We start from the raw sequence: 12,227 nt of genomic DNA, 5'->3' as shown, positions 1-12,227 counted from the left end.
ATGAAATTAGATGAGGCGGGCATAATGTGAACGATGTGTATGTTACTGTACATAGCATCTGATGTGCGTTTTTTAGATTACACATTTCAAATAATAATCGTGACTATACATACCTTAGCTAAGTCAAGGGCGAAGGACATCTTAAACATCCAATCTAATTTAATACTGTCGTTTTCTAAAACATCCTGCAGTGGAGAAATGAAATGGAAGTAAATTTAAAACTTCTTCAATTTAATGCAAAAAGGAAGCATCCGTGAAGAAATCAAAAGAATGCAACTGTATATAACCGCATCGATATATTTGAATCCGTGAAAATACACACTGTCGTTTTGATATAATAATATCATTTTATGTTTTCTCGTTTTCGTAATAACTTAATCAAGTAAGAATAATATAGTTGCATGATTTCCTTGACCATTTTTTCTTTGTAGTACTAAACTTTGTCAATGTGAGGTCATCTTCGATACACTGTCTTTACACTTTTTTTCAACTTATAATCATGATTCGAACCCACTCACCTGCAGACTACCTTTGCTGCAGTACTGAGACACGATACATATATTTGGTGAGTCGATGCATGCTCCCACGAATGGATTGATGTTTAAATGATTCAAGTCACGAACCTGTTATGGAGACAACAAAAATTTTAATGTGAGCAAAACAGAAGGGTCTCTGCTGAAATTGCCCAGAGACGACGAATCAAACAAGATTGATGTGACGTTTTCGAGTAGAGTCACATACTTTCTTAATCACTTCGATGAAATGATGGCTGGCCAGACAGACAGAAAGGCCGACTATGTGTTGACAATGTGTTGTCAGAAAAAGGAAAGGTTCCGAAGACATCTGGGATAGAAGATGATTTACATACGTGAGTGAGTGACTGCTTGTGCAAACATTGGTACAATTATGTGGATGGATATGATGATCTATTAAAATATTAAAATTAAGAGGGGGAGGGAGGGAGGGACGGGTGTACGGATGGATGAATGAGTGAGTGAGTGAGTGAGTGAGTGAGTGAGTGAGTGAGTGAACAAACAAACAAACAAACAAGGAAATGGACGAACGAATAAATAAATAAATAGATAATAAATAAAAGATCCAATCAACAAAGCTTGTTGATCATGGGCCCGCTTTATCAACGTGTAATTTGGCTGCCCGATAAGTAGGCCATCAGTGAAGGTCAAGATAGGTTGCCAAACAGAAGCTTGCAATATCTTCGCAAGGAGAACTGTACGTGTCTAGTTTTGTGAACATACAGCAGAGTAATAAGAACTCTTCGTACAAGGTGCATTATGGTTAACGAAACTACACGCAACCTCATGAACCGATATTAGTGAATGGGTGGCATACAAATATCTCACCAATTTCAATTCCAATAAAACCTCTCGTGAAAGGTTTATATTTTTCTTCAGAACTGGTTTGATTGCCACAAGTTGACCCTGATATTTGCCTATCTTTGTGAATGTCTGATATTGTCCATCGTCGTCCTAAGATACAAAGAAAACATGGTGTAAATCTTCTCATTGTACACTTGTATTTGACAAGTCTTAATTCAGCATACGCAACTGTTCATATAAATTCATTAAATAATTTTGCAAAATAAGCCCTTCTTAAAAACAAAGAACATACATGTCAAATATGTCTGTTTTACTGCTAATAAGTGTTTTCAAACCTAACAAATATTGAGTTTGAATGTACGTAATTGCCCGTCGGCTTTCACAGAAGTGCAATTGGTCGTCTTCAGTGATGGATATGTATGTCATGAACGCTTGTATCATGCAGTGTGATCTCATTTGTGAGATTGTAATTGCTATTTACGTGTTAGACTGAACGGACAAAGTTCCAGACATCAGATATTTGATTTGAGTGAAATTTACCTTGTGTAGCACGCTGACTTTACTTCCTATATGTATCATACTTGTATGTGTAGCCTTCTGGGCAGCATTCATTAAAGTCAATTCGTCGTAATTAATCTTCCATAACTTACTCATCAGCTCTTGTTCAAATCTATGATTCCTAAATTAGTGACAGACAATATCCTGCATCATTACAAAAAATACTTAGGTACGTCTGCATGTATACATCATTTGTGTAATTGCGGTGAACTTTTAGTTCGATCACTTCACCGGTCATTGACACGTATATTGGCAATCAAGATCTATCATCTTCTCCTACAACCTTCGTAGCCGTTTGTTAGGTGCTAGCGTTAGTCCATACCATGCCGCTATATACATTGCAATCGTTCAGATTCTCCACAAAATCGGTAAATATTGCCATGTAAATACGCTTTCACTTACACTTAGCTAAGAATTCTGAGTACTATTCAAACTAATGTAGATGTAACTGTGCATTCTCTTAAATCTGCCAATCATTTTCTCATCAATTCGACGTTCATTGATATCAACTCCCTAATGCACTTGTGTAGCCATGAAGCACTGCATGTACATAGATTGAGGAACCTTCTTTGCATCTGTAATCACTAAGAACTGTTCCCTTGCATATTGCACGAATGATTGTTACTAACGGTTTGTGTTAGTAGCTCAGATGGCGAGGTCAGACCTGAGCCATTAGTAGCTTACTAAAGATTGTACTTTGCAAGGTGTTAGTAGCATTTATCATACCAATGTTATCCTTGTAAACATGGGACTATAAGATTTTATTGGCAAATATTCCACACAGACGGTCGTTTCAGCATCTTTTAGGAAATTTGATAGTTATATTCAGTACATTCACAGTAATGTTACAATACAGCCAGTGTGCAAACATACCAATGGGTGTTGTTTCGTGTAGTACAGATACAAATGCTTGAAAAATCCTCACTAATTTCTTTTCTTTTTAGGTTGAATAATATTGAGAGTATCTTGAGTAATATATTATTATACATTATCGTAGAATTGTTACAAACTAATACCTATAGTTGTAGCATATGGAAGATTTTGAATAATTTCCTCAACATTTGCTTCAAAACTAGAAGTAATGCAGGCAAAGGCTCTCACCTGTACAAGATTAACCCAATGATGACACCAACTATGAATACGAATCCACATGTTGATCCAACTATCACAGGGGTAAAATCTGAAAATAGGGAAAATTGTCGTCAAAGTGTATTCTCACTAGTTTGTCGTACATGAGTACATTCTTTAATATCAAAAACATGAAACATTTCCCAGCTCAAAAATGAACTTTGGAAATACGGATGGTTCCTCTGGATTTTCTTTAAACTGGCTACAACTGCAACTTACCGAATTTCACTGGTGGACAAAATTCCGAATCCCAACCACAATCCGGTCTACCGATAGGGGGCGTAGTGCTTCCACCAGGAAAATAGATGGTGACGTTTGGTCGCCGGTCAAATGTTTTACGACTGATGGTAAAATGGGTAAACGTGGATAAGGAAACTCGAAATGGTATTCGGAAGACACAACAATACCATTATTGAAATCTGAAAACTGCGGCTTAAAATGTCAATTTTTCGATTGAAAATATTCATCTCAATATACGAACATCTAGTAAACGTACAATGGTATTTTTGTTGCACAAATCATTCTTTCTCGTGTTTCAAAATTTTTTAGTGACGGCGTATTAACGGGTAGATTGCATCTTTTGTTATAGAGTTGAAATGTTGTACATGTCCAAAAAAAGTAATATTGTCTGTTCACTGTCAACGGTAGCTTAAAGCGACAAACTTCCTGGCTTTTAAATGCAATAATGGTGTATGCATTGATGTACATGTCATCAGAAGGTATCTCACGTAAATCTAAATGGCCCCATTGAAACTTGCGATGGACATGGTGTTGTTACAAGCATTGATGCATTATCACTTATTCAACTAGAAGTGAAACTATAATAAGATAACAGTGTCGGTAGTGTCACATGAGGAAATGAGAGTTGTTGTTGCCTTTAGCTGGCGTTCAACATCACTTCCATCTCAACAATAGTTCAATCACTTTTAAACAGCGTAAAGCTGTATTTTAGACATTAACTTGCAATGCCGCAATGCTGTGCATGCATGACTTCCGATACATAATTTCTTTTACCAAAGCACTCAACACGTGTCTAAATAGAAATAACCCCTTAAGCTATTCAGCTCAAGGTTTCGATTCGTCTTGTTTCTTTAAATCTAGGTAACATTTGCTTTTCTGGGAAACATGAAACATTCTTGTCGAAAGTCTATCCACATCACGTACATACACACACGTACAGATCGATAACGTCTGTAACATTATGATTAATATTGGGCAATATTACGTCAATCACGTTCTCATTTCTACCCAGCTTGAGTATTTCTAAATAAGTCATTACATGACCTAACTCGATCGAATTTGCGGTAATTGTGAGCGAAGTCGTGACATGGATAAATCTCGTTTGTTTTATGGCATATTGAACCAGTGTGGAAGTCGCGTTCCTTTATTTATTGATAAAACATGCCCCCAGTATTGTAAGCATACATTTTGTGGTCAAAAATCATTGTAGTCATAAAAATCCAAACCTTCAATCATGCACAATATATGAGTTATCCTTAAACGATAAAGTAAAAAAACAAACATACTTATGGAAAGACCATATTGCGTTTACTAAGTAAGAATAGAAAAAGGACAATTGAGTGACATGTATACGAATCATACACAAGTTAATTGATAGTTTTGAATAATGTTAAAATATCGAATGGATATAACTATTTCGATTACCTTGGAAACCAATTGACTACTGGTACGAGTTGACCGTCATGAACATTTAACATCATGTAACTAGGCAACCTGTCACCATCACTACCAATAACGACCTCGCTATCAGCCCCTGAAATGACATTAAATTGTTTTACAGTCATAAATCGGAAACCGGGTTTTCTCTTAAACAGCTCATTAAATGGAATATCCCCGTGATACCATGTTTTCTGATTCACTGTCACAGTTCTACAAAATTGAGGTGACAATCGTGTAACCGTGATACTTAGATTAAATAGACAGTATTGAATGGGAGCTATGAGTGAGTGAGTGAGTGAGTGAGTGACGGTGGATGGATGGGTGGTTGGTTGTGTGAATGAGTGGGTGGGAGGGAGTGGTGGGTGGGTTGGTGGTTGAATCAACGAAAGAATGTATGGAAGAATGCATGGAATTGGTGTTATGGATATGACGGGTGGGGATATTGGGTTGTACTGTGTGTGAGTGGAGTCAGTGAACAAATATGTACGAGAGAAATTGATTGTTTAAGTGCTTGATATTTTTTTTTTTTTTTTTTTTTTTTTGGGGGGGGGGGGTTTACTGCAATGTCAATATCCGTAATACGTCATTCCTCAGACATGCAATATCCGATTTCTTTCAAATCTAATACAAAGGTGACATATATGAACATATGCAGGTCAATTGTTTCTTGCTATATGCAAATTTTACCACTTGGCAGACATATTTGTCAATATTCACTGCATAAATAAAAAACTAATACACACTCCATTAAGGTATCTACCCCATAGTATCAGATGCAAGCTACCTTGACCTTTGACCTTCAGGGTCAATTGTCAAAATCAAGCCAATTACTGCCTATCACAGACACATTGCAGTATTAACATATTGCCATTTCTTTAAATTGTATTTACAATGAAGAACGGAACTAACTATACACAAGCATTATTGTTGTGCTCATGTCTGTTGTACCGATTGGCAGCCACATTTATAGTTACAAATCATTATTTACTGCATAACTGAAAAACTGTAATATATAGAGACTATATTCGAATGCGTACCCTATATTATCAGATGAAAACTATCTTTGGAGACCTTGACTTTTGACCTTGACCTTCAGGGTCAATTATCAACATCAAGCCAATTCCTGCCTATCACAGACACATTGTAGAGTTCAAACATTGAAGGGGGCGCACTGTGTCTTCTCAGACGGAGACTTGTTTTGCATAAACCAATTTCAAAGTTCTAAATTGCCAAATATCGTAAACAATAAAATAATCCGTCTCGGCCACGTGTTATTTGTACTTATCTTTGTTCCCGTCTGTGCTATTCAACCTGTGCAATCTAAATACATTATTCAGACCTAAACACCTCGTATATCATTCGTTGAGATGATGAATTAGATTTCATGTGATTACTATGATATATCATTGCAAAGACGCCAACCATAACGTTATCTGTATTCCCTTGGCTAATCTATACGCAAATAAGAATTATGTGTGTACTGAATGATCAATTTGACATAAAAAAGAACAACGATAACACGTTACAATCATGATTGTCGTTTTCATTGCAACACTAACAGGGTCTTTAACGATATGACTAACTCTAGATTCTAATCCTACCTATACCCCTAACTCTAAACCCAAACCCTAACCCTAATAGCCAGTTACATCAGATATTCATTATTTCAACTAGTATCCTTCGGGCCAATCAACGTAATCGACGTCGCAGACACCAATTATTACTTATAAGCAAAACGTCGGTCTTGTTTATTATACAACAGTTTGCCTAATGTACAATCAAACATCACTTTATTTTGATCAATGATAAAATTAATTTTGGTATGAGATTATTTTAGTCTTAACTGTTATTAAGTTAATTTTCAACATTTTGTGCGACAGGTTATTCGTTACGATTGAAACCAGATCTTATTATGAATGAATGGTACTGGATTTTATCTTATTTATTTTTGAAAATTGCCTCAAATCCAGTAAGATAAAAGAACACTACACTCCTAAACCGTTGATCGGAGATGGGCAATTTCTTTTACTCACTATGCCTATATACAATATTCAACGTTTAATTTCCAACCTGAAAAAAAGAACATCAAGATAACCAGATATTTATTGTAGATGGTTGTTAACTTCATCCTAAAGAGAAACAAAGACGCGGCTGATTTCGTTATAACTGCGTTAGCTGATGTCAAGTAAGGCAACTTCTCTAGAAATAAGCGGAATAAAAACCATGAACCACCTGCTGTACACTGCGTAGGAAATTCAAGGATTAGCACCCATTTACCAACGCAGATATCACCAGTACAGGGCCTGTATCTATTACTAATACTACAACTGTCTATTATGTCTACATCCATACGTGTACGTATACTAACCGTGTTATCTGAACGTTGACATTGCACTTGATTTATCGAACTATTAAGCTATTGCATTTAATAGTAAAATTGTTTCAAGTCGTGTTTAGCGTTATCAGAATGGTGTATTACTACCTTCCTGATAGTAAAGCAAACACGAGATATAAAGATAAAGATGTGAAGTTCCACCAGTTTCTGAAAATTGAGATTAGGGAGACTTCGTTTCAGAAGATCAATAGAGAATACAATTCATTATATATTACAGTAGATCGTGCTCGAGGCACGTTGCTAAAGACCGCTCATCACCCAGGCTTAGGTATGTATATGCACGTGTGTTATGCTATGTTTGGAAAAAGGAACAAACGGGTTCCCCATACAATTTGGCAGTTTTTGAAATTTGACAAAAACTCGATGCATAACAAATGTTTAGCTAAGGTTTAGAAACCCCGGTAACAGAGAGGGTGAACTCGGGTAAAACAAGCATAATTTCACATACATTCTACCATAGTATTGTTTTTGAACCCAAATAAAGTGAAACTTAGGCAGATTTCACCTACTTACCGCCTTAAAACTGGTGTCTGAAATCATGTTGTGAGTGTCAATATCTATAAGAATGTTTATAGTTACATGAAATTCTAATTCTAGTTCGATGTGTAATACGAGTCAATGCAACATTCTCAAGGGGGAAATACTGAGTAGTGTAAGATTCAAGCCTGTTTTTTACTCTTTTACTGGGGATTAATACAAAGTCGATTTGGGAAACACTGTCCTACCTATGGAACTGTTATTACAATATTAGATCCGCGGGCCCACCTGTCTCTGTTACAGTACTAGTGTTAGTATCTTGAAAGAAAACAATATACCGTCTTTTTAGTCGCAACGGAAAACACCTTTCTAGCATCAGCTTATCAAGACGTGGGCTTTTTGCGGTAAGCAATTATTTCAGAAGTGTTCATTTCAAGTCAACGGATTAGATCTTTACATCAGTAGTTCACCTGGAGAGGGGTTCTGCTCATATAATAAACTTCACATCCTTAATTTATCAAAACACGTAGGTACTCTGTATGCAAATAATTAAGGCGCCATGAAAACACGCGGTAGAAACATCAGATATAGGCACTGGTGACATCTGCATTGGTAATTGGGCGCCAATCCCAGCGATCCCCACGCACTCCAGTGTACAACATTTGGTTCATGACTTATTTGCATAATTTTATTTTGGTCATTTCTAGAAAGGAATCGCGTGCTGCTCAGGTGGTAAAAGTCATTTTATATGACTTACTTGGCCAACTGAGGCAGATATAACGATATCAGTATAGTCTTTCCTTCTTTTTCTAATTTACAGATTAATTCTGAGTAATCAATTCGCCAAGTTACAAAGTGAAACTTGAACACTAACAGATACAATCCTGAATATCGCTATCAACAGAATATAATAACCACCGTAGCAAGTTATGTACATAATTATGCAGCCATTGTTTTGATGTTTCTTTTTTTATAGTACATGTATTATGGGAACAATAGCTTTGACGCCCTATCCGCGGAAGGATTATATCAACGGAATTAAAACTTCCAAAACTTGAAACTTTATCCAACAATCCAATATTCATCAAAAAGGTGACACCAGTTACATTAATAAGAAACGCCAAGAAATCATTTTTACATTTAGAAGGACAATCAATAATGACAATATTTATGATCAAGGAAATTGAATTAAAAAGCTGGCTTGTACCTTTAAATGTTTTATTGAAGAGCCGTTGGCTGATGTTATAACCATCATCAGGATCCACGCCCTCTGATAATGATTGGTTTAATGCCAGTGCGTATAGATACACAGCGTCGTACAAGAAGGCGGCATTCAGAAAAACCTGTTGATTAGACAATGCCATACATAAGTTATGATAAAACATTGTGTTAAAAGCTTGTTATTGTGTGTACAATAAAAACATTTAAAACATTTATTAATATTTTGCAATTTATTGAGTTACAAATAGGACTTGGCATATGTTGTTCCACATCGATTGTTCAAGTCGGAAGCCATGAAAAATAAAAAAAATAAAATCTTCATCCATATGGCCATTTTAAGGGCATAAACAAGACACGAAGTAATAAAAACTGCATGAATTACATTTTAAATAGTTTTGTTAATGTCCACATTAATAACCAAATATTAAATAAGCTTGGGGCAAACATGTTAATCGGATGTTTGTAATATAGAAACACCGTGGGCAGTCAGATAAAGTACTGTATAATCCTGCATTAAATTCTGCACTTTAGAGAGCGGCTAAGTAAATCTTGAAAGTATATTAGAATGACATGTCAGATAACTGATCCTTTTGCTTAAAGCCAAAGTCATCCATTAACAGATAGGACAAAAACAGGACGTTAGTTACATGTTTTATTTCATCGTTGTTGTTGTTGTTGTTGTTGTTGTTGGTGGTGGTGGTAGTGGTGGTGGTGGTGGTGGTGGTGGTGGCAATGGTACTGTTGTTGTTGCTGTTGGTGGTGGTGGTGGTGGTGATGGTGATGATGGTGGCAGTGTTATTGGTGGTGGTGGTGGTGGTGGTGGTGGTGGTGGTGGTGATGGTGTGTACGAGTGCGTTTGTGTACGTGCATTAGCAGCAAATGCGTCTTTTATCGTAACGTTCATATGTTCCCATTTCTATGTCTGATTACCAATATTTTAAACCTTCAGAAGTCCGCTGTTCAATATGTGTGTAAAATTAAACATAAGTAAAGAATAGAATATGACAGCATACCGTCTGTTTATTTATTGTGATATGCACAGGACTTAAGAAACGCATACCCATAATATCATATGTTTAAGTTGAGTACGCTAACAGTATACGCTAAGTCCATGTTTTAAGTTGTTTTCTAGGATGTGCATAAACAGACGAAATGTTTACAATCTAGATAAATTGTTTTTTTAGAATAATATTAGCGTTTGAAGCAGCGAGTCTCCTTTCACAGGACATGACAAGATAGAAGAGGTAGTGAAAACATAACTGGCTACAATGTATGTAACATCAACAAGACTTAGTGTTAATCAGTGAAAGGGTCGATGTTTCACAACTTGATTTTATCAACACCTAGTAGACTTTTTAACAGAGGATGAAGACTACATTTTATTTTAATAGAAATATGAATTCTAGTTTAAATAATCGAAATAAGATTGCTGAAGTAAGTACTAAAAGTAAACTGAAATTGCGCGATTTGCATTTTACTTGATTCGTTCGTCAAGTTGGTAATCACTGAGAGGAACTGACAGATCATTGAATCGTTCATCCATACATCATCGAATCGTCATTTTACTTTGCAGAGTATTAATGATGATTCACCTTCCAGCAGGTTTTGTATTCCCTCGATAGCAAGACGGGATGAGTTACCAAACAAGATCACATATGAGTAATATAAGGAAAATGATATTGAATATACAGCATTTTTGTCCAGAAGTGCTATGATATGAGAATCATTTCAAATAAGTCTAGCTTTTGACCCTAGCTTAATTGACATAGAAAGGATCTCGATAAAGCTTCGTAATTAGTCGGGGAGATTGGCAGTTTTTCTTCTTAAGTAATTATGGAGTTATTATTATCTAAGAAGGCACATTGTATTGCATCCAATAAAGTCTATTTAAACTGATGATTTGGGTAACGCCTATTGGACAGAAGGAATTTTGAAACGACCAGTAAATTAATTGTGGTAGTTAATGTATCCCTTGGCGATACTCCTAATTACATTCGTGAATCAAACATTATAAAAATAAACGAGAACGCCGGTAGGTGTTTACTTCGATTTTCCTAAGTCTAAGCTAAACAATCAGACTCGGACAAGACGAATCCTTACGACTTGTGACACTATCAGACAGACGATATTAGTGTTATATATTAAACTTTCATGCACAAATTTAGTATTGCTTTACTTTGCTTAAGGCAAAGCTTAATGGGGCTGCTTTAAATCAAAGCCGGACTCCACCAAGTCGACAAAACATGCGAAAAGACGTTCTTAAACATCGTATAGAAGTGAAATTAATAATATATGATATTGAGCGTATTCTATGATAAAATACTTACCTCCATGTTGGCAGGCATAACATGATAGAAAGGCGCATCCTCAGAACGAGCCCTGACTTTCTGTTTAAATTCTTCGTATTCAGCATTGTCTGGCTCGTAGTAGTTGATCTCAAATATACCTAAAAACACAAAATATATATCAAGACGACACATTCGGGCTATACAACACGGGTGTGGTGTCAACGCCGGTAAATAAAGATGATTTATGCATATCAGAACATAATAGCTATCCGATTATATCAACTCAATGGTCAAATATTGTACAGTATCTTTAAAATTCGTACAAACACTTATCTGTTGCATTTTAATTGTGTAAGCATTGACGCATTTAAGGACCACAAACATGAATAGTAAACAAATCTTCATGTTTCATTCGTCATAGTATTTTACGGTCAAAAAAGACAAATACAATATAAAATATAAAATATGAAAACAACATGATCTTACACAATCAAACGTCTATGTCGACAAAAATAATGCTAACACTGCTACACTTTATCGTTTGGCTTGACAACAATCTTACAACAGTGCTACATTTTATCGTTTTGCTCCAGAAAAATCTTACCAAAAGGGCTATAAGTTATCGACAAAATCTCACCTACAGTAATTCTTTAATTCTGGCGGAACAAAAATCTTACTAACACTCCTATATTTTATCGCCTTGCTAAATTTCCACATAGTATATTGTCTGGCAAGTTTAGAAAATTACGATAATTAATTGATATATTACTGTGACACGTTTTAGCTGTACCGGAGAAGAGCAAGACATCCATAAGCATTTGTTTGTACAATTAAGATTATAGAATTACTCATATTTAAACAACTCAATTAAGCAGGGACATTTTGCACTTGAATACCCTGCAACCCACAATCAATCACACAGTGAAGTAGGTGTACGAAAAATAGAATGAAGCATAACAGTAACAACGCCTCTTGGAATACATAGTGGTGCCATGGAGGTGACCTATAGTCGCCAACTGCGTCTGTTCCTAAGCTATCTAATTAATTTAAACGAAATAGATGAGAAAATACTAATGAAAATAACCTTTTCTTTTCCTTCAATGATTTTGTTAAATTAGAACGTAATGACACATGACGATTGGT

At 35.7% G+C, this 12,227-nt stretch overlaps 1 protein-coding gene across 4 annotated transcripts in view; it reads right to left on the bottom strand.

The window, feature by feature from the left end:
• LOC144447849 (atrial natriuretic peptide receptor 1-like) overlaps nucleotides 1-12,227 on the bottom strand; it is a 54,596-nt gene that overhangs the window by 9,311 nt on the left and 33,058 nt on the right. For all 4 annotated transcript variants that reach the window (XM_078137967.1, XM_078137966.1, XM_078137965.1 and 1 more), the window contains exons 4-12: nucleotides 11,124-11,242; nucleotides 8,783-8,918; nucleotides 4,689-4,797; nucleotides 3,243-3,364; nucleotides 2,997-3,075; nucleotides 1,878-2,016; nucleotides 1,362-1,487; nucleotides 519-623; nucleotides 114-185 (exon numbers count right to left, since the gene is read on the bottom strand). In XM_078137967.1, the coding sequence (XP_077994093.1) occupies nucleotides 114-185; nucleotides 519-623; nucleotides 1,362-1,487; nucleotides 1,878-2,016; nucleotides 2,997-3,075; nucleotides 3,243-3,364; nucleotides 4,689-4,797; nucleotides 8,783-8,918; nucleotides 11,124-11,242 (1,007 nt within the window). The remainder of the gene's footprint in view (nucleotides 1-113; nucleotides 186-518; nucleotides 624-1,361; nucleotides 1,488-1,877; nucleotides 2,017-2,996; nucleotides 3,076-3,242; nucleotides 3,365-4,688; nucleotides 4,798-8,782; nucleotides 8,919-11,123; nucleotides 11,243-12,227) is intronic.

This window comes from Glandiceps talaboti, chromosome 16, assembly GCF_964340395.1.
Source record: "Glandiceps talaboti chromosome 16, keGlaTala1.1, whole genome shotgun sequence".
NCBI lineage: Eukaryota > Metazoa > Hemichordata > Enteropneusta > Spengelidae > Glandiceps > Glandiceps talaboti.
This window is presented reverse-complemented; position numbering and strand designations above follow the sequence as displayed.